The 20,879-nt window shown below is 51.2% G+C and overlaps 1 protein-coding gene across 4 annotated transcripts in view; it reads left to right on the top strand.

The window, feature by feature from the left end:
* Crhr2 (corticotropin releasing hormone receptor 2) overlaps window positions 1–20,879 on the top strand; it is a 43,220-nt gene that overhangs the window by 3,641 nt on the left and 18,700 nt on the right. For 2 of the 4 annotated variants that reach the window (XM_021164561.3, XM_021164562.2), the window contains exons 2-3: window positions 5,740–5,830; window positions 11,865–11,990. In XM_021164561.3, the coding sequence (XP_021020220.1) occupies window positions 5,740–5,830; window positions 11,865–11,990 (217 nt within the window). Of the gene's footprint in view, window positions 1–5,739; window positions 5,831–11,508; window positions 11,736–11,864; window positions 11,991–20,879 lie in introns of those variants that run through there. The other 2 variants (XM_021164564.2, XM_029478864.2) reach the window with 1 other exon arrangement.

Raw genomic sequence — 20,879 nt, forward strand, 5'->3', positions numbered from 1 at the left:
AAACAAAAACAAAAAAAACTTGAATTTAATGTCAGACTAATTTTAGGACATTCAGACAGTTGCTGTCTGTCAGAAGGGTGACTATCACTGGGCCTAGTGGACATTAGATGAGTTGATTAATACGGAGAACGCTTTTAGACCAAGTGATCTGTGCTAGGGACTCCTGCTGGCCAGCTCCCTCCACACAGAGTCAAGGAACTCCTCCCTCCAACCACAACTTCTGGTCTGGGGCCCAGGTGGGAAAGAAATACAGGATGGAAGAAAAAAAATAAAATCTCACCAGCTCTCAGAGAAAAGAACAGAGTAAGGAGGTCAGGACACCCTTCTCCTCAGGGCCTAGCGAGGTAGATTTGGGACTTGAAAGGAGGCATCAAGGCATCTTAGGAAGAAGGACTCACCAAAGAGCCCACTGGAGCAGAACTGCAGGGGTGAGAAGCATACCAGTGGCCTCTAATGTCTTGGGGTCCTCATTTGAGGTACTACATCCTATAAGTTAAAGTTGAGCATTGAGAGTCTCCCATTAAGGTTGCTGCCCCCCCCCCATTAAGGTTGCTGCTCTAGGAAGCAGTGGCCTATCCAGTCCGGTAGTCATCCTCAGGAAGAATGGCTCCATTACGGTCCCCACTCCTGAATCCAATGGGACCCCCTTCCCGTTCTCCTCCCACATCTCCTCTTTCTCTTCCTCTCTGTCCTCACATCTCTATCATTTGTCCCCTACCCTGCCTTCTCTCCTGCTTCCTATTCTCCCCTTCCCTCCCTCTCCCTCCCCACTCTGCCCTTCCCTGTCCCCTCCTACCCTCCTTCTTCTCTTCCCTGAGCAGAGGTAAACTGACACACTGAATGGGGCAGACAGTGGGAGGAGCTCTCCCTCCCTGGTTCCTTTCCTGACCTTGGACAGCAGAGGGAAGAGGTAGGGAGGGGCTGATTCCTGGTCCAGCCGAAGACTCAAGGTCCGTAAATCTGCCAGGCTTAGGCAGAGGCCTAAATTTAGAGGGAACTTGTCACCAGACCCAGGAAGAGGAGTAGATCCAGCCAGACCCCCTGGCTCCTGTGAGGTGGCACCTAGGTGCCTGACTGGGCCCTAGGGCACAAGCCCTGCTTGAATAGGGCCCAGGGAAAGGAAGAACAGCTGGAGCCTTGGCTCTGGCCTCTGTCTCCTTCCCTGCCAGGGCTTCTTCTGCCTTCCTCAATAAGGGAACATTCTAAGGGCTAAAGACAGGAAATGAGCCCCACACTGGCTAACCTCTTAGGAAACATCAAAGCAAAGGCAATCTGAGGAACAGCAGAAGTTCAGAGCTGGAGTTCCAAGAACTGGGTGGGGGTAGCATTGACCTTACTTAACCAGGGTAACAAGGCTCTTCATCCATCCATCCATCCATCCATCCAATCAGTCAGCCAGCAAACATTTGTTGAGCACTTACTATGTATCAAGCCATGGTCAGGAACTTTGGACACAGATGTGTACCCTGACCTGCTATGTGACTCCTGTGGTAGGGGTGAGGATGAGGGCAGCTCTCTGGTCCCAGGCTATCCAAGGGTATTGTAGAAGCCAAAGCTGGCCAGTCAGAAGAGAGGGTGATGGCCAAAGAAAACAAAAGCTGTTCTCTGCACATCACACAGGTCTCCAGTTCCCCATAGTCCATCTGGACTTCTGCAATTCCATTCTTTCCTGACACTGCCTCTATAGAAGTGGCATAGACACCTCAATGAGGGCTTAGCTGGACCTCTCAGGGAACAGTTGCATATTCCCAGACTCTCAGGTTTCAGCCTGTGGGGAACCCAGACCCCATGACCCTTCTTGGAGTCCAGTACTGGATTAGAAGGGCTAAGAAAGATCTCAAGAAAACATCTGGTCCAGATACCAGTTGATGTGGAAGAAGGGAGAAAGGACACAGCTGAAGGAAGGTGCTGAGTGAGATGAGGTGGGGAAGGGTGGAGTCCCTAGATTCACAGCCAAACTACAAGTCTCTCAATGCATCATGGAGAACACATTCCACAGACAAGACAGACCATTAGCACTGGGGTTACTAAGGCAGTCTGTCTTAGCCAGTGTTCTGTTGCCATGAAGAGACACCATAAACCAAGGCAACTCTTATAAAAGAAAGCATTTCATTGGGGGCTGGCTTACAGTTTCAGAGGGTTAGTCCATTATCATCATGGCAGGGTGCACGGCAGAACACACGGCACTGGAGCAGTAGCTGAGAGCTCCACCTGATTCACAGGCTGAGAACAAGAGAACCTCAAAGCCCACCCCACCAGTGACACACTTCTTCCAACAAGGACACATATTTGAATCATGTCAGAGGGCCCCACTCCTGGTGGATAAGCGTTTATATATGAACTCTTATTCACAAGGCCACACAAGCCCCACCCATCTCTACCTGGGAATGTGTTTGAAAGTTCCACACTCCTCGTCATGACTACAGGAGCTCTGAGAGCCACCTCATTAGAAAGAAATGACACATCTGCCACTCTGAAGATCGCAAGGGTTTCAGGAGCTCCGTGTTAGTGAACCAGGGACCAAGGCCAAACAGAGGCTCTGTTCTATATCCCAAATTCACAATGTAAATTTCCCATTTCCCTGCTTGGACCTCTGACCTGCTGGCTGCACCTGCCTCTTGTGACCCCAGACCTCTCCCCACCATCCACTCTGCTCTTCTATGGCTGGCGAGGGCCTTCTGAGTGCCACGTGTGGTCTGGGGTCCTACTGGCCTCTGTAAATCTCACCTCCCCACGTTTACCTAGGACCAGCCTTTCTCTGTGTAACAAGACCAGTCAGCCATACCCATAGCTCATTGGGTTCCCTGGGCTGGAATCTTGCCCTGGGCTCTTACCCGCTGTGTGGCCTTGGCTCCTGTGAAGTGGGGTTATTCACAGCTCTCAGAAGCTGTGGCAGGGAGCAAATGAGCTGTCTTCTGGTCTCAGTTTAGAGCAGTGCCCAGCACACAGGAAGCATCACACAAGAAACTGTCTATCTCCCACTGCCTCCTACCCTCCCAACAGCTGCCTAAAACCAGGTTTTGCTGGCCTCTCACCAGTATCCTCCCATCCCCCAACAATGTCCCCAATACCAGGTTCTGCTGGCTGCCTTGAGCCTTTGTTCATTTGCTTCACGGGGTCATTCCTCTTCATACTGTTCACCCTGACATTTCCCTACTCATCTCCCCTTTGGATTCAGCTCTCAGTTCATGCTTCCCAGAGCCTTGAATGTCTTGACAGGACAGTCATTCACTGTGCGCTCCTGAAGGCTGAACCTGGTGAGGAGGTGGAGGTCATGTCTTCAGGAGCTCCATGTCCACTGAAGAGATGAGAAGACTGGCCTCAGAGAGGTTGGGTAGCTTTGTCAAGGCCATGCTGTACAGAAACAATGTCCCCTAGAAGGCTGAATGTGGGGCTGTCTGAAGCTCCACTCATACTACCCACATGCTGCCCTTTCCCTGTCTCAACGGCCACCAGTGGTTCTGCTCAAAATAGGTACCCAAAGGGTGTGCCGTGTGCTTGAACCAAGTCCAATGGAATCAAGCAGATCCTGGGTGGGTAGGTGGGGTTGTAAAAGAAGATTCTTGGCTACGCCAACTTTTGGACCCATGGAAGGAGGAGTTTGGAGAGCTAGAGACTGAGACAGAGACAGAGACGGAGTATGGGAAGATTCCAAAGCCTACTCTGACCAGCTCTTTTTGCCCAAGATGGAGCAATGCTCTCCTATACTGAGCACAGTGCTACCGTGCCCACCCCTGGCAATGGGTTTTGCTCAGCCACAGCTGGTACAGCCTGGGCTCAGGCATCTCACACAAGGTGATGTGGGCTTCCTTGGTCTGGGTGGTCTGGGATTCCCTGGAAGCCTGCCCCTCCAGGAAGGACTTGCCAGCTGCTCGCGCTCTCTCTCTCTCTCTCTCTCTCTCTCTCACACACACACACACACACACACACACACACACACACACACACACACACTGTAATGGGATAACGGAGGGGCTGTGCATCCCTCCCTTGCCCACTCTACTGCCTTCCCACTCATCTCCGTTTAGAGGTTTAGGGCTTGGCTCTAAGTCCTGGTGTCCCATAGCCCCGAAAAGACAGGGCACATATTCATCATGTGGTATTGAAGGATGAGCCCAGAAAGGGATGCAGAGGTCATGCCTTCAAGAACCTAGTACCCATGAAGACAAGAGATGACTAAGCAGCAGAGGGTCTGGCCTGGAAGCTCCCCTAGTCACTTGGTGGGCAGTCCTTCTACTGAGCAAGCCCTGACTTCATGACATCCAGGAGGCTGGTGTAAGAGAGCCCCAGGCAGTGTCCAGAGCATGAGCACAGAACCCCTGTCCCCTATACGTCCTGGAGGCATAAAGCAAGAGCTTTAAGGTTGACAGCTCAGGATGTCCCTCAGAATATGTGTGTTTGTGCGTGCACATGCATACACAAACGTCCCTGAGCACCCAAGGCTGCCAGCGAACTTCCAGTAAGCCACGTGGGCACTAGGTCGACATCTGAGTGATGGGGTTATTAATCAGCAGCTCTAAGCCAGCACAGGGACACCAAGTGTTCACCCTTCAGATTCAGCCCAGAAAATAGACTAAATGTGATGTTTGAGGGTTTCAGCCTATGGGAACATCCTGGGGCAAATGGGTCCAGCTGTCCAGGAAAGAAATCCTGACAAGCAAGAGAAAGACAGCTGCCTGCTAAGGGAACAATGCCTTCTGCAGCCTCAGAATCAAAAGTGACAGGGCTGAGAGGGACCCAGAAGCACGCATGCACACACGCGCACACACACACTAGTGAGCACATGCATGCTATTGCAGACACACACACACGCGCGCGCGCGAGAACATGCATGCTATTGCAGGGTAAGAGAAGCATGGTCTTGGGAGGAGCTGTAGGCAGGGTTAGGATTTTAGAGGACTTTGCTCCAATCCAGCCTTACGTCATTTTCCCCACTTTTTCTGCCTTTGCAGATGCTGTGCTCCCCACTTAGGCAGGGACCCTTGTCAGCTAAGCAAACTCCTACTCACATGTCAAAACCCATTTCATCATGTTCTTTTCCATGCCACAACTCCAGAAAATGCCCTTCACCCACGGCAGACATGCTCACACCTGTTTTATCCACTGTGCCCAGCAATTACTCTGAGGGCTTTCCTGAAAGACAGGCTTTTCCTGAAAGCCTTTTGGGTTAGATTTTACTGTCATCTGCTCCTTAGCGAGTGTCTGCGCTGGCACTGTGGTCCTTTCTCTCTTATCCACTCATTCTTTCATCATCACACAACTCCTCCTCTTACAGGAAGCCCTCCAAGGCCTGGTTAGCTATCTTTCCCATATATTAACCTTCATGTCTCTCCAATTTATCTGGGCCGGGAAAGCTAGACTGCAGCCTGCCTTTCCTGCCTCTGTCCTTTCTCTAAGCTTAGGATACCTTGCCTGGGACACTTAATGTCACCACACAGAAGGCCATCCAGAAGCATTTGCCGGGAGCTTTAGTGATAGAGGACAGGGCACTACATTGGCGTATCCCATCCACCTTTTGGGGCTGAGGGAAGGGGTAGACTCCTGTCTCAAAGGTGTCCCTTTCTTGACCACTTCCCCAGCCCTTGTGGGGCTCCAGGAGAGGCAGGAGCACTGCTTTCCAAGGGGACTTGAGCATCTCCCTGCTGAGCTGTCTCTCTCTCTGCAGGAAAGGTAATAGACATGAGGAGTGAGAGACATAACTGGGTGCCTGGCCAGTAACCCTCACTTCTGCTCCCCTAGGTGGTCCAACCAGGCCAGGCACCCCAGGACCAGCCCCTGTGGACACTTTTGGAGCAGTACTGCCACAGGACCACAACTGGGAATTTTTCAGGTATGCATGCTTGCCCACCCCCACCCCACCCCAGCCCACACTCGTCCTGGGACCTGAGGGGAGCCCTGGAGCTTGAGCAAAGCAGCTCGGTTGGATAGCACACAGAGCCCTGGCTGTAAGGCCCAATTTGGTCTCTTCTCTAGGGTCTTTGCACAGTATCGTTCTCTATTACAACTGTGGGCTCTTGATCAATGACAAGAATTTGGCCAGAAAGCCTCCTCTTGCTCACTGTCCCTGCCTGGGTACCTGAAAAAAAAATCGACTAGACTGGTGTGTTCAGGAGCCTAGAGAGGGGGATGACCCTTCTGCTTTCAAACTCAGCCAAAAGGCAAGACTAGCAGAAGGTGTAAAAACATCTCTGGTTGCCGTGGCTACAGGCATCACCCCAGTATGGTCCTGTGAAACAGCAGCCAGGCTCTGGGCTCTGACCCTCTGAGGTTTCCAGAAGCTGTCTCACACAGTGAGGGGAAGTGCTGCGGAAGGAGGAGTTGATAGCTCTAGGGAGACATTTCGAGGGCCCCACCCTCCCTCCCTGGACTTCCAAAGGGCTTGTTCACAGAAACAGCATGGAAAGAGGACTTAGGAGGGGGAGGGTGTCCTATGGCTCAGAACCTGTCAGGGCTCAAGGAAACAGGAGTGTTGGCCAGCCCTGGACATCCAAGCACAACCTGAGGCAGACATAAAGGGGTTAAATCCCACCCCCTGCACTTCTGCTGTGGGGCTGTGCAGAATGAGACCAATCTTGTCCCAGCTCCTCCATGCAGCAATTGTGGGGCTTTAGGCAAGACACCTGTCTATATGAGTTTCCTAGACTACTGTGACAAAGCACTAGACTTGGGTCACTTGATGGATTCAAACTCATCTTCTCCCTAGTCTGGAGTCTGGAAGGGCATGGCCAAGGGTTGGCTTGGGTTGGCTACTCCAAGGCCTCTCTCTGGCCTTTCCTGTCCTCGGGTTTTCCCTCTGAGAGGGCCTGTTCCACCTTCTTAGAAGGCCACTCATCTTAAGAACCGTGCCTACTGGCCAAATTGCATCCATATTTGAATCTCCTCTGTAAAGAACCCAGACCCAATGAAGACCACAGTCTTAGTTATTGGGACTTTGGATTACAATGTGAGAATTTGGAGGGATAGCACTCAGCCTACATCTCTGTTTCTTCATCCATTAGAATTAGGGTTTAAGTCTATCTAAGAGGAACACTTTGGCAGAGGGGACAGACAGCATGGGCCATGCCTAGCAGACAGGAGTGCCGTCCCTTCCTGCACTTTGTCATCAGAGGAAACAGTGCTGTTCAAAGACACCCTGGCCTCTCCCTGCCCTCTGCTTGAAAAGGTGGGACAGTTGCCCCACCCCCAACCTGAGATGGGGGAGAAGGCCATCCTTTTGGACACCACCCTCCCTGCCCCATTTTTAAGGCTTCTTTCCATCTGCTGACAAAACGCACTGGCACTATTTATACAAAATTTGGTTGAAAAGCCCTTTTGACTCATCAGATAAGAGTTCGTCTCAGTTTGGCCAGTGCCTCCTGCCCACCATTCACAGAGTCTCACCTTGCTTATTTATTTGTTTTTGTTGTTGTTTTGAGGTCTTTTTCATTTTGTTTTGTTTTCACCAGAAGCGAACTGTGATTGTGGCCACAGCTTTCTAACCTGTGCTTCTCTCTAATAACTGCGAGTGACTGCTTCCTTGTGTCATTAAATATTCATCCAGCACATCGCTGGTGACGCTGCCTAGCAGCCACTGTGAGGACACATCATCCCTCATTAGCCACGGCCCTGGGGTGAACACGGGCACTGTTAGGATGCCTGCTGGGCTGTGGAACCTGCTTCTGTAGTCCCCGAGTGGGAGCCGTCTCTTCTCTCGTGTCCACGAGTTAGGAGAATGTGGAATGACTAAGGGAAGCACAACCACGCTCACCATCGCTCAGAGAATCTTACATGCGGAAAACTGAAAAGAAAATAAAAGAGCGAGGGAGTGAGTGATAAATGCAGCATTCAAGATGGTGCTTCCTCTGGGATAAATATGTGCATGACTGCTAATATCTGTTCCAGATTGGTGGCCAGCTCATTATGGTCACTGCTATACAACGCTTCCATTAAAGAAAAGACTATAAAAGTTAGACTGTGTGTATGTGGGCTGATGATGACAAGGGACTGTAAATCAAAGACTATGACCAATTGTGCTGTATGCCCCTGTGGTCCAAAATAAATGAAAAAAAATCCACATAGTCAGGAGAGCAATTATAACTTCCAGCAAGCCCTTAATGGAATATTTCTATTTTATTCATCACACATGCATTTACATATATTTGGAAAATGCCTGGAAATTATTGGGAGGCATATTATTTATTCTATTCAGAGACAATATAAGGGTCCAAAGGCATCCAAGGAATCTTTCAAGTAACTTTCCAATTCAAGATGTATGGATACATACTCATACACAAAGACACTCATGTGTGTACACACACAGAGAAATACTACTATTAGTTAGAGGGGCAGGGAGTCTGGCCCTCTAAGAGACAGAACCCTGGGTATTTCTCAATACCCTATGGCTAAGGAACTTGCTTGGTTTTTGTTTTCTGTTTTCCCCTGTGTAATGGACAGCCATCTCTGGAACACTCTAATGGGTGTTGGAGACTCTGGGGGAAGTTAGTGAACAGGCTTGCCCACTCATGGAGCCTCATGTAAATAGAGTTGGCTAAGTCCAGGTTGGTAGAACTTTGTTGAGACCTAGAGCAGCCCCTATAAATAGGGAAGCATCTTGAGCAGTAGGGGCAGAAGAGGTAAGACCACAGCTGCATGCTTACAGGAAGGGAAAAGAGGCTGCAGGGCATTCTAAATGGTGGGCAGAGCATGGCAGAAGTACAGAGCACCCAGCCAGCAACAGGTGAAAATGGGGCGAACTCACCAAGTGTCTTCTGTACAGTGCCAAAGACACTGGCCTCACCCTGAAGGCTATGCAGAGCTAATCCTGGAAGATGACATGACCACAATTGTAAAGTCTTCTCATCTTCCCTGTGAAGGAAGTGGGATGCCAGCTGCGGTGCTGCAGAGATGAATACAGCTGGCAGGCTGGGTCAGGGAACTGACTTTCCCTCCTCTGCATATCCTCCTGCCCATCTGTACAGTGCATGTGTGGGGTGGGATTATCACGACAGGCCTTCCCTGGTCCCACAGTGTGGATCCGTGGTTGAGCATCGGGACACCATGTCACCTCCTCTGTTCCCTGACCGTCCCTCAGTGTCATAGTTTAAGAGAGATACACCACACCTCACTATGACTCCAGAAGAAAATCTCATTGCTTGTCCCTAGCCATCCCTAAATAGACTTCCTGTCTGCACTGTAGTCTGGAGGGCAGCCTCTCACAGAAGCAAGGGCTGCCCTTATAAACCCTGTTGTCCACCTGGCACTTGCATAGCGGGAGTGTAAATGAGAGCATGTGTAATTTTGTCTGAGCACAGCACTCTGACAGTAGAGTCTCTGTGGTGCTCTGTAGGCCTGTTTAATGGCGTGGATGAGGCTGTGCAGTGGGCGTGTCTAAGCTGGCCTGGCACTATGCATCACCACCATAGCTATATCAGTGGTGGCCCTTGAGACACTGAGGAGCAGAAACACACTCCTCACCCCAGGCTCCTCATGACAACAGGACACTCCCTGGTACCTGATGCAGTCCCCTGAACCTACTCTCCCATGTTCCTGGCCCCGTCAGTCTGGAATGCAGATACTTTCCAAATACTTGTCCTTTCATGCCTAGCTTGGGTCTGTAATAGGACTGACCAGACGCCACAGGAACCCATGTCCTTCTTACCTCTTCCCCTTTACTAACAAACAGCCCCCAGCTTGCTCATATAGAGCTGGATCTAATCTAAGGAAAGTGTTCTTTTCAATTTCTCCTTCATTTACCCATTTGCCAGCCTTGAAGTAGGCAGTGAAGCCAGTTGGTTTCCCTATGTAACATCTCGAATCGTGTACCAGTTGTCTCTGTAAATATGAGATTATGAAGAAAATGGAGCCATCTCCTGGGGTCCTAGAGATCTTAGGGATTCATACATTTAGGGTGCATAGTAGCTTTTGGTCCTGACACTGAACTGGTCGTTATCCAGAGGAAACTGTTAAGCAAGCAAGTCACCCAGACCAACCCCTATTCTGTAGCAACCTGCATATAAAGGGGCAGGTCACATGTGCTCTCACCGCCTCCTTGCTATGGTATGTGTCTCCTGAGGTTGGCTTGGTTTCCCTCTTCTCTGTGCTATGACAGTACACGAAGAGCCATCTTTTGCTAGTGAAGGAGATTGCATCCCTGTGAGGACCAACCCAGCTACTCATGCTCCGACCTAAGGCTCTGCCAAGGGTTGGACCAGGGCCCTAACTGTCCATCCAGGGAGGCAGAGGACAGATCTGTCTGGAACTCTGCATGTCTCCCTTCCAGTGGGCAGATCCTGGAGAGAGTCCAGGGCTCAGCCTGGTCTTACTGCTCGCTCCCTCTCTCGCGAACTCGCTCTCTCTGCTTGGGAGTGTCAGCACTATTAATACAGAGTTGAGGAAGATTGTACAAAGGCAATGGCCCGTTCTTTGCCTTTCTCCACCTGGAGCACTGGCCTCTTCAGGATGGGTTTGGCCTTCGCTAGAACCTGGTCCCCAGTGGAGAGTGCAGGGGGACAGGACTCATTCTAGAGCCTCTTACACCATAGATGCTCTAGACTGTGAAGGAACTCAGGAAATGTGCCTCTGATGGAGAAAACCCAGGAAGACTCTTGCCTCAGGCAACATGACAGAAAGGAGAGGCAAAGCAGAATCCAGAGAGAAAGACACACCTAGGCAGGTTCCTCAACCTAGGCACATCCACTTCACAGGCGTGGAGTTATAAACCCACCCTGAGCACTCTGAGATAGTTAGGTCCATTCAACTAATCCCCAGGCAAGCATCACTAGGGAGGGGAGTGCGGGGGTGGGGGTGGGGCAGAATCTCTACAGGGGTGCTCCCTCCTCCATTCCTGCTGGTGGGAAACACTGACTTTTCTCCCTTCCTCAAATGGCCCTGCATAAGCCAGGAGAAAGAGATCTTTTTTCACCTCTCACTCTATCTGGTGCCCAGGACACTAAAACCTTCAAGTCTTCCAGATCATTTTAATTAATTTCTTCCTAGATATCCTCCTCTCACGGCTGGTGGCAAATCTGCCAGTGTGAAACCTGGTGTTGTCACCGGTTCCTGGCTCCTGCTGGGAGCCATATACCAACTCCACTCTCTGCACCCTCTGGGGCTCCTTCAACCCATTTACTTCCCCGGGGCACAAATCTGCTGCTGGGCTGACTAGTTGGCCCTATCCATCTCTAATGTCCTCCGTTGGGAAATACATTTCTGAGTCAAAAGCAGACCAACTTTGGCTGGAGATAGGTGTAGGAGGGTGGCGTGGATCTCCTGCAGCCCCGAGGCCTGCAACCTTCGATCCTCGGAGGAGTTATTCGGCCACCCATAGATCGCCAGCTCTGAGGCCATTCTAGCGACTTGTCGAGTCCAGAGTGCACCGAGGGCCTCGGTCCCGACGGGGCTGGAGACAGAGCCCCGCCCCCGACGCTGCCATTGGTCGTGGTGGAGCGGGCGGCCCCTCAGCTCCGTGAGCCCCGCGGCTTCTCTTGGCCAAGGTCCTGGGGCGATCGATCAATTGCCGAGCCCCGAAGCTGCCCGGGGTGGGCGGGGAGGAACCTGGACGCTGCACTCTCTGGCCGCTCCGCGTCGCGCCCGCTCCTTCGCAGCCACGCGGGGCGCGCACTCCCACTCCCTCTGCGCGCGGCTCCGGGGCGCAATGGACGCGGCGCTGCTCCTCAGCCTGCTGGAGGCCAACTGCAGCCTGGCGCTGGCCGAGGAGCTGCTCCTGGACGGCTGGGGAGTGCTCCCGGACCCCGAAGGTAGGCAAGAGGCTAGAGAACTAGCGGCACGTGGGCTTGCTCCGCTGGCGTTCTCCTAGAGCAGGTCTGAGTGGTACCCCGCGCCCGGGCCACCCCTCAGAAGCTCTCTGCACTCCCTCCTGTCTCCAGGTCCCTACACCTACTGCAACACGACCTTGGACCAGATCGGGACCTGCTGGCCACAGAGTGCACCCGGAGCCCTAGTGGAGAGACCGTGCCCCGAGTACTTCAATGGCATCAAGTACAACACGACCCGTGAGTGTCCCTCGCTTGTCGCATGCTGGCCTCCCAGAAAGGCGGCTCAGAAAGAAGGGAGGGTTCTGGACCTTAAATCGGGCACCTGCCAGATGGCCTCTGTACCCCGAAGCACTTACTTCGGGAACTCTGTAAATGGGGCACACCTTCTGTCCCTAACTCTATAGTGCTTCTAACCCAGATTAGGCGGTGGTTTGCCCAGAGTTCTCATGTTTGGTAAGAGCTGAGCAAGAGAGTGGGAAATACTTCCTTCCCTTAGGAGCAACCTTCCCCTACGCTGTTTGTTGTGCCTGGTGTGTGTCCATTCAGGCTTCGTTTCTGTTTATACAATCCTCTCCCATCTCTAAGGCGACGCAGCATATATCTTGATCTTGTATCCACGTTGTGACTAAGGGGATCAGAACCTACTATTGGAGATGAGCGATCACGAGGGGATAGGATAAGGAGATGAGCTCCTACATTGGAGAACATACTGAGCCTCGACTCCGGGAAGCCAGGGGAACTAGGGTATCATCTTTTCCCCTAACCACTGGGACTGCTCACTGAGCTTTTGAGTCTAGAGCCCTGGGCAGTGTTACCTCTGTTCAACCTCAGGTAACTTGTGGGTTTGGAGGAGGTCCACACCTCCACCTCCCAGGAAGAACAGCCTGCAGCTTTCTTCCTCCTGGAGGCTGGAGAGCCACCTGAGAGGGCTACACACTGCAGGAAAAAGAAGAGGGAAGCAGGGGGTGAGGCGGAGGGGCATTCAATCTGGGGGTTGTGTCAATACACACATGTCAATACAAATGGAAGCCAGGGCATGGGAGGCAGGACTAAGCTCTTCGAGGTTGCAGGTTGCTGGTGGCAATGGCTCCTACATGCTAATACGGCACTGACAAGACTCTGTGGCAAGCTGTTTGTATATAGCCCTTAGCAGTAGTGTCGGAATTGTGATCTCTCTCTTCCATCAACACCTACATGTGCACGTCCCAGCTCTCTGAAGGCAAGGAGACCTTCACCTTATAGGTACCTAAAACAAGGCCACAGTGCCTGCAGTGGGGCCAAGCTATGCTCCCTGGGCTCAAGGAGCAGCCTGCTCTGAAAAAGCTAGGACTGGATGCTCCTAATAAAAAGAAAAATCTATGGAGGTACAGGAGCCACTGATGAAGGCTTCCCCATCACCCAAGAAACGCCTGCTAAGCATGATTAAAACAGATCTCATTGAGAGGCAGTGAGGATCCTGACCCAGGAGGTATGCAAGAAATGCCTTCAAGTTCCCTCCCAGGAGTAACTAATGACATTGTATTTTTAGGATGTGACCTCTGGGAAGTTGGGCAGTGGAAATCAGGTACCTAATTGAGAAGAACGAGGCTAAGGGCCATGCAGAGCAAAGGGGAATGACTGAGGAGGCTCAGAGAGAGAGCTCTTACCCTGTTTCCTCCAACCAGCCTGGAACCCCACCTGCCCAGGCTGGGGCCTGACTCTCTCTTCCAGAACAGAGCTCAGCACAGCATCATAGAACCAATTGCTGAACCCCCACTATGTGCCAGCCACAGCAACTGTACTATATTGACGCTGCCTTTGCATTTGCTATAGACAGAAGAGTACCGAGTGATGACTGCCCTGCTTCAGGAAAATCAGTGGGTTTATGGGAAGAAGGAAAGGGAGGGACATCGCATACCAGACCCCTCCTATCAAATCAAGTGAGAAACTGAAAAAAAAAAAAAAGGGTCAGGATGCCATTGAGGTTGGTAAATGTGGTGGCAATTAGCCCTTGGTATCTAATGAACAATTTTCTTCATTTGGACCAGAGTGCTGCCTGTACCTTCGCTCCTGGTAAACACTGAGCTGGGGGTGGGGTGCTGGCTCAGAAAGATACCTGGAGCTTGGAGGATGCAGTTGGTCAGCCCTGGCTGGAATAGGGCTCCTGGCAGCAGTGGAAATACCTGATAGATTCTCCTCCTACCTCGGGCCAGCCCAGCCTCTGCTGCCTTCAGCGGACCTTTTCCGTGGCTTCCTTCTTTAAACAGAGAAACCACTCAGTGAGAAGCCTAAGGGAAGAGTTGCCTAATCTCATCATGTCACAGCCACACTTGAGGATGGGAAGTGCTTTGGGTGGGTGGCAGTGCCTGCAGAGGGGCGTGTGGTCTGTGAACTCCGCTGAGCGCAGAGGACCTGGCACAGAACCCCTAGTGCTCATCGATGCCAGGTGCCCGAGTCACCAGGAGAGCCTGGTATCCACAATTCCACTCCTGCGGCTCCCTAAAAACCCACACTGTTTTCAGATCCTGGTTGCAGAGCTCAGGGGTGGAGCACAGCTAGCTAGCTCTTAGGCACCAAACCAGGCAGGAAGCCATGACCCTCGTGCAACAACCTCAGGGCAACCCCATATCTAGGAGTGTTCAGTTTGGAGAGCCTGTGAAGGCTCAAGCCTCCAAGTCTAGAGGGTTAGTGAGGACTCAGACCTCTGAGCTGCACTTTTGAGGCAGGCTTGGTTCAGTAGGTGGATATGTGATATGTAGATGAAGGTGTTCTGGCCAGAAAGAGCCACAGGAGGCCTGTGGAGGGGCTGTGCTTAGTGCCTGGGAACTATGGAGTGTTGTAGAATGTAATAGGACAAAAGTTAATAAGGACAGAGAGGGACATGAAGGACTGAAGATTCATAGCATTGCCAAGGGCTTTATTGTAGCTACAGTGGGAGCTTGGGCAGGATTGTGAGTGAAGAGACGCTAAGGTGAGGTCTTCTTGGTCATGGGGTCAGGGGGAGAGGGGTAGGGACACTGTGGCAGCCCTTTGGTGGAGAAGACGCTGTGGGAGCAGAGGAAGGTTTCCACCTAAGTGGCCTTGGATGGGAATTGACAAGGAAGGAAGGGAAATGGCAAGGGAACAAGAATTGCAGAACATGGGAACATGGGGGAGATATGCTGGCTTTGAGGCATTAAGGGGACCTCTGAGCAGAGGCATCCAAGAAACAGCTGTCTGGGTAGCAACAGCCCAGTAGAGCACCAGGGCACCAGGGTGAGGGTGAGGTATGCAGCAGCTATGGAACGTGTGGGAGCAGGTGTCAGCACATCAGAGCTGTCACTGGTCTTGTGCAGAGAGTATCGCCAGATGCCACGGCCAACAATGGCCAAAGGAAAGGAACTCGGGCAGGGTCATGAAACCCGAGTCCATGGCAGCACCACCTTAGAACCTGTGTCCCTTCTACTACCGTGAGCCCTGGCACACATGTCTTCTCAATTTACTTACCATGCCTAGAGATGGAGACTTGGGGTTATCCTCATGCTACACATGTGGAAACAGAGGCTTGAAGACCTAAAGTAACTTATCCCCTAAAGGAGCAAGGATCCTAAACAACAGTGCTGCCAGGCTAATCCGAGAAGGGGTTTGTCAAAGGGATCTTGGAAGGCTGGGTGTGGTGATGCGTGCTACTAATCCCAGCCCTTGGGAGGCATAAGGCAGGCATATCTCTGTGAGTTAGAGGCCAGTGTGGTCTACACAGTATGCTCCAGATCTGTCTCCAAAAACCCAGGATATTGGGAAGAGGCTGGTGAGAGGGCCTATTGAGTAGAGGAGGTCGGCCCACAAACCTAGGGACCAGAGTTGGATTACTCGAACCCATCTAAAGGTGGAAGGAGAGCTTCTGGGGTCACTGAATTAAGGAGCTAGATTTGAGGAACACCGAACCCAGTGGGAAGAGCCATTGCGGCTCAGGGTGGAGCTTGTCCTAGTGGTCTCTGGAGGGAGGGGCTCTCATCTACTTTGCGGGCAGGCAATCTGATGACTAGAGAACATGGTGATTCCTGCTCGCTTGCTCAAGCTCTGACTGCCAGGAGTCCTAAGACTCCAATGAGAGGTGAGCCGGTCTCCCCTAGACTTCCCAAGCCTAGGTTCAAATCCCGGGCAGCTAAAACCAATCCGAGCGTGCCCATGCATGGTACAGTCCAGAGTGAGGCCCCATCCTTCCTGGGTCTCAGGTTCCCACCCATAGGGAGAAAAGAAGTGGGTTTCCAGCAACAGCTTACTGGGGAGACGGCACTTAAATTCACATTACCCCACCCCCCTATTCACAGACCTCTCTTGACCCATATCCCCACGTATTCTCCCCCACTGTTCTCTCTTCCCCTCTTTCACTTTCTCTACTTCCCTCTTCTTTCCTTTCCTCTCCTTCAATCTCTTTGCCTTCTCTTTCCAATCCTCCCCCATCCCCATTTCTTATTCCCCTCTACCCCTGATCTCTTTGTCCACAGATCGCCTGAGTCTTCCTGCTCTCCCTGTCCTGGCCCCTCCTTCCTTCTCTGCCATGGTCCTGTGGCTTCCTCTGAGGTCCTTCTGCTTTCCCAGCATGTAGCCCATCTTCTTTCAGGAGCACTGGTCTCCATCTTGTCTTTCTTTCTTTCTTTTTTTTTTTTTTAATTTTTTTTTAAATTTTTTCAAGTTTTATGTATTATATCTAAGTACACTGTAGCTGTCTTTAGACACCCCAGAAGAGGGCGTCAGATCTTATTACAGATGGTTGTGAGCCACCATGTGGTTGCTGGGATTTGAACTCAGGTCCTTTGGAAGAACAGTCAGTGCTCTTAACCGCTGAGCCATCTCTCCAGCCCCCCATCTTGTCTTTCTTATCCCTGTCAAGAGGAAACAATGGGGCCAATATGTACTGAGGCATTTGTGAGGCAGGGAGAGAGGGGATGTCTGCTTTAACTAACCTAAGGAGAAGACTGAAACCTCACTTCCAGAAACCCCATTCTAAAATGAAAGCACAACCTAAGCAGCCCCCAGACAGAGAAGCCTCCCACCAGGTTGTGTCCTAGGACCAGAATCCCCTCTTCAGCATCATGGGACAGAGGTGTCAAGAAAAGTTGCAAAGCCCTTGGCTTCAGGAGCCCTGAATTGCTGATAAACCAAACTTGCACAGAGATTGGGATAAGGGCTGTAGTGGGCTCTGGGCCATGCCTAGAGGACTTCCTGGAGGACCCTGACAGCAAACATGTGGCATTTGTTAAAGCTACAGGTCTGAGGGTACAAGACAGACCAGAGTGTCTGGGGTAAGGGGTTAGAAGCTGCAGACCTAGGAACTGGGCTGCCTCTGTCTTTGGGGACACGTGGTTACCCCCAGACTCTTTCATCATTTTCTAGAAGCAGGAAGTTCCCAATGTGTGAAGACTATTTTCCTCCTGAGAGAGAGGGAAGGCAGGGTTGGCTTCCCCATCACATGAGGTGTGGAAACATAGTGGGGAGTAGGGGAGAGAGAGCAGATGTGGAGACACTGCCAGCAGTACCTACAACTGTCCATGTGCCTCCAGCCACTTTGCCTGTCACTTCAGGTAGAAAAAGACCAGCTATGCTTTAACATCCACTCACTTTGTGTGGAAGGAGCCCAGAAGACAGGGAAGTCTGTCCTGAGGTAAAATAGCAGTGATGGCTGCCAGAACCAATGGGAGGATGGGCAGTAAGTTGTGAAGGCTTCCTGGAGGAAGTGTTTCACTGGAGCTGGAAGAACGGAGGCAGTGATGTGTCAGGTAGAGAGAGGGTATGTGAGCAGGAAAGAGGAGGACTTTGAAGGTGCTGAGGGCCTTCATTCTTGCAAGACCCAAAGATGCTGACTGACTGTCCACAGCACTTGGGTGCGGGACCAGGAATTCTGCAAGGATGCTGCTTGATTTTCAACATGTGCCATCTGAATCTTTGTCCAAGGTCACTGGGAACCTTGGCCTGTCCTGCTCCTCCCTTCAGCACCGTTCCTTGTCTTCCTCTGACTGCCACCAGCAACCTCAGAAGTCTGGGGCCCAGGATTCTTCCCTCCCCAGCACCTCAAAGGGCCCGTTCCTAGCTGTGCTAAAGTTCAGTCACTTGGGCCTTCCTGACCACCTCCAGCCATGCCCCACTACATGGCACCTATGTACTGCCTGCAGAGGCAGGGGGATGCAAGGAGCCGGTTGAGATGTAGGAGGCAGCCTCAGTGCAGGGCTGGGGTTCCCTGGCGACCAGCCACCTCCTGATTTTTTTTTGTCTTAGTTCTCTTTCCTTTATCCATTATATTGACTTTTAAATTTTTGTTATTGTGTGTGAGTGATGTGGGAGGTGGGGGCACATGCCACAGCATACACGTGGCGATCAGGGGACAACTTGATGCAATCAGTTTTTTGCATGGATTCCAGAGATCAAATCAGGTTGCCAGGCTGCCTGGGTGAGTGTCTTTCTGCTTTGAGCTCTCTTCCTGCCCCAGTATGTTTTCCTTAGCATACACTATTAGTATATTAGTAGGCTTTTGTTGTTGTTGTTGTTGTTTTGAGGATATGAATAAATAGATTCTGTTGTTTGTTTCTCCTTCTCCCTGTGCACCCTCCTGCCCCCAAAACTCCTTCCCAATCCCATGTCATATCCATCTTTCCTTGGTCACCCCAGCTCACACACCTTCCTCAGCATCTCCTTCTCCTGATATATGTCACTTTATAGTCTCTGCCCAATCTCATAGTCTCTTATTTACATTCACACAAACCACAAACCATAAAAAGGATCAAGTCTGACTTTTTTTTCTTTCTGAGGCTAGGTCACCTTACTTAATATAATACTTCCCAGATCCACCCATTCTTCTCTGAAGCCGGTTTCATTTCCTTGCTATTATTGATACTGTGTCCTTAGTTATCTTATCTGTGTGGAGAGAAGACACTGACTTCATGAAGCCATGTCAAAGTGGAGAAGGAACGGAGTTTGTGTCTCCCTGTGTTCTGCAGGGAACGGCCACTGAGGAGCAGGGGGAGAGGGGGAGCAGGTAGCGATCTGGGGCCTGGAAGGAGGTGTATCCCTGTTTTAGGCATGAGGGAGACACCCCACACCACAGAGGTTATCATTCTGGGAAGGCATGGTCTCTCTGCACATTGTCTTAGAAGGAAGCAGACTGTCCATCCCACCTGAGTATGTCTGATGTCCAAAAGCTAACTCAGATTCATGCTTAGGTTGCTTTCTTATACAACCCAACATTACCTGCCTAGGGATTGTACTGCCCACGGTGGGCTGGCTTCTACACCAATTAGTAATCAATGTCCTCAAGCTGCTAGGAGGAGGCAGGCCTTCAAAAGGCTGCTCTGTTGTTGGGGTTGGGCTGCCAGGACCTTGCAGCCACGGGCCCACCTCAGCCATTACTTTGCACGAGCCTTGGGTTGGGAATCATGCCTAACTCTTCTCAGAATGGCTACTTGCCTTTCCTCTGGCATGGTGTCCCCTACATTGAACCTCCATTTCTGTGCTTTAGGAAGGTCTCTTTTCCCTTCCATTTCATGGTTCCAGAATAGCCCGTGCTTCAGGGTCCACAGCTCACTGCCTTTTATTCCCTTCTTGGGCTAGCATCATGGCAGATCAACATCATGGAACACAGGCCACTAAGCATTGCTAGGGATGGCAAGAATGCAGAGCAGGGGCTAGGGCACCCTGTGGGGGGCTCTCCCATAGGTTCCTCTCCTGAGAAAGCAGTGATGTCCACAGTGAAGTGGATCCCGCTCACCCTTCCCCCTCCTTCATGGACCTAGTGTGACCACCATCAAATTTCTCAGTGTCTCCATAACTTAGTTTCTCCATTGGGTCCTATAAGTACAGGTGGCTGTCCCTACTTTGCTCAGTATGGGATGGTAGAACATAATAAGTAAAAAGCCTTGTAGAACTAAAAAGCTTTAGGTCCAGTGTAGACAGTTAAAATGCAGAGAGTAGTGTCCACACAGCATAACAGCAATGGAGTGGGCATTCTCTGTCCCTAGGTGTCATAGGCAAATGACTCCAATGAGGCCCTTTCCAACTCAGTGTCTGACTTAGGCAATGGCAGATACCCAGATCTTCAGTCTAACATCCTTTCTGACCTAGAACAAGTGTGAACAAGTGTCAACATCCCCAGCTTCCCAGTCTCTGGTCACCTGCTTCCTAAGGACTATGATAAGACCAAGGAGATGTGCAAGGGGTCCGAGAGCCAGTCCATCCTGTGTTGGGACAGCATTGGGCTGTACAGACCACTTTCTCAGGGAGACACAACTCAGGGAACTTTCTGTTGGGGTCATGACTAAGTCTCAACCACCCAGCTCTGGCTATGCCTCCCCAGTGGTCTCTTCAACAGTTAACCACACCATACATCACTATTGCCCAGGTCAGGCAGTGAAGGATAGGCTGAGAGAGGATGGAGAGACTTTCTTCTCACCAGGCAAGAAAATGAGTCCAATATTTCAGTAAAGAAATTGTTTTACCTGGAGCAGCTGGACTTCAGGCAACAGAGAGATTGGGGTGGGCTATGTATTCCCTAAGGCATCTTCTTCTTGGAATGTGGCCACTAGGAGTCTTACACGTTGGTTGCAAGGAACTTAGGTGCAGTGGAGAAAGCCCCTTTCAGATAAACTGGCTCTTTGGCATCCCAGGAGGATGTGTTCCCCAGGAAAGGCCCAACCCTAGGAAAATTTCTTTCCCTCTTTCATCCAAAATAGACCAAAAGAGGAAGAAGTTTCTTTCTCTCTTAAATACTCAAGGAGGTGCCCCTGACTCAGTTTCTAATGTGCTCCCCTCAGAGCAGCAAAGACTGTGTCTGGAAAGTAAAAGATGCTTCTATAGGGCTTACCATTTAAGGCCTATGTCTCCCAGGGACACCAAAGTCCAAGGGGTTGGACCTTGGCAACTGAAGTTCCAGCAGTGGGGTTGGCCTGTCATTGGATGTGTGAGAGACTTAGTTGCCTCCTGCCATGTATATTGCTGTGGGGTGTGGTAGGGTTCAGGCATCCAAGGTTGCCAACTCTCCTTTTGGCTTGTGCGGAGTCTCTCACGCTTTGAGTTCCCCAGTAACCTAGGCAACATCAGCAGCCTTAGTCCATCCCTGTGTGTTCAGCTCTGTTCAGCACTCAAGAAAGGGCCAGATGAGAGGGAAATGCAGGCCTT

The sequence above is a fragment of the Mus caroli genome, unplaced genomic scaffold, assembly GCF_978045245.1.
Source record: "Mus caroli unplaced genomic scaffold, Mus_caroli_1 scaffold_7, whole genome shotgun sequence".
In the NCBI taxonomy this organism is placed as follows: Eukaryota; Metazoa; Chordata; class Mammalia; order Rodentia; family Muridae; genus Mus; species Mus caroli.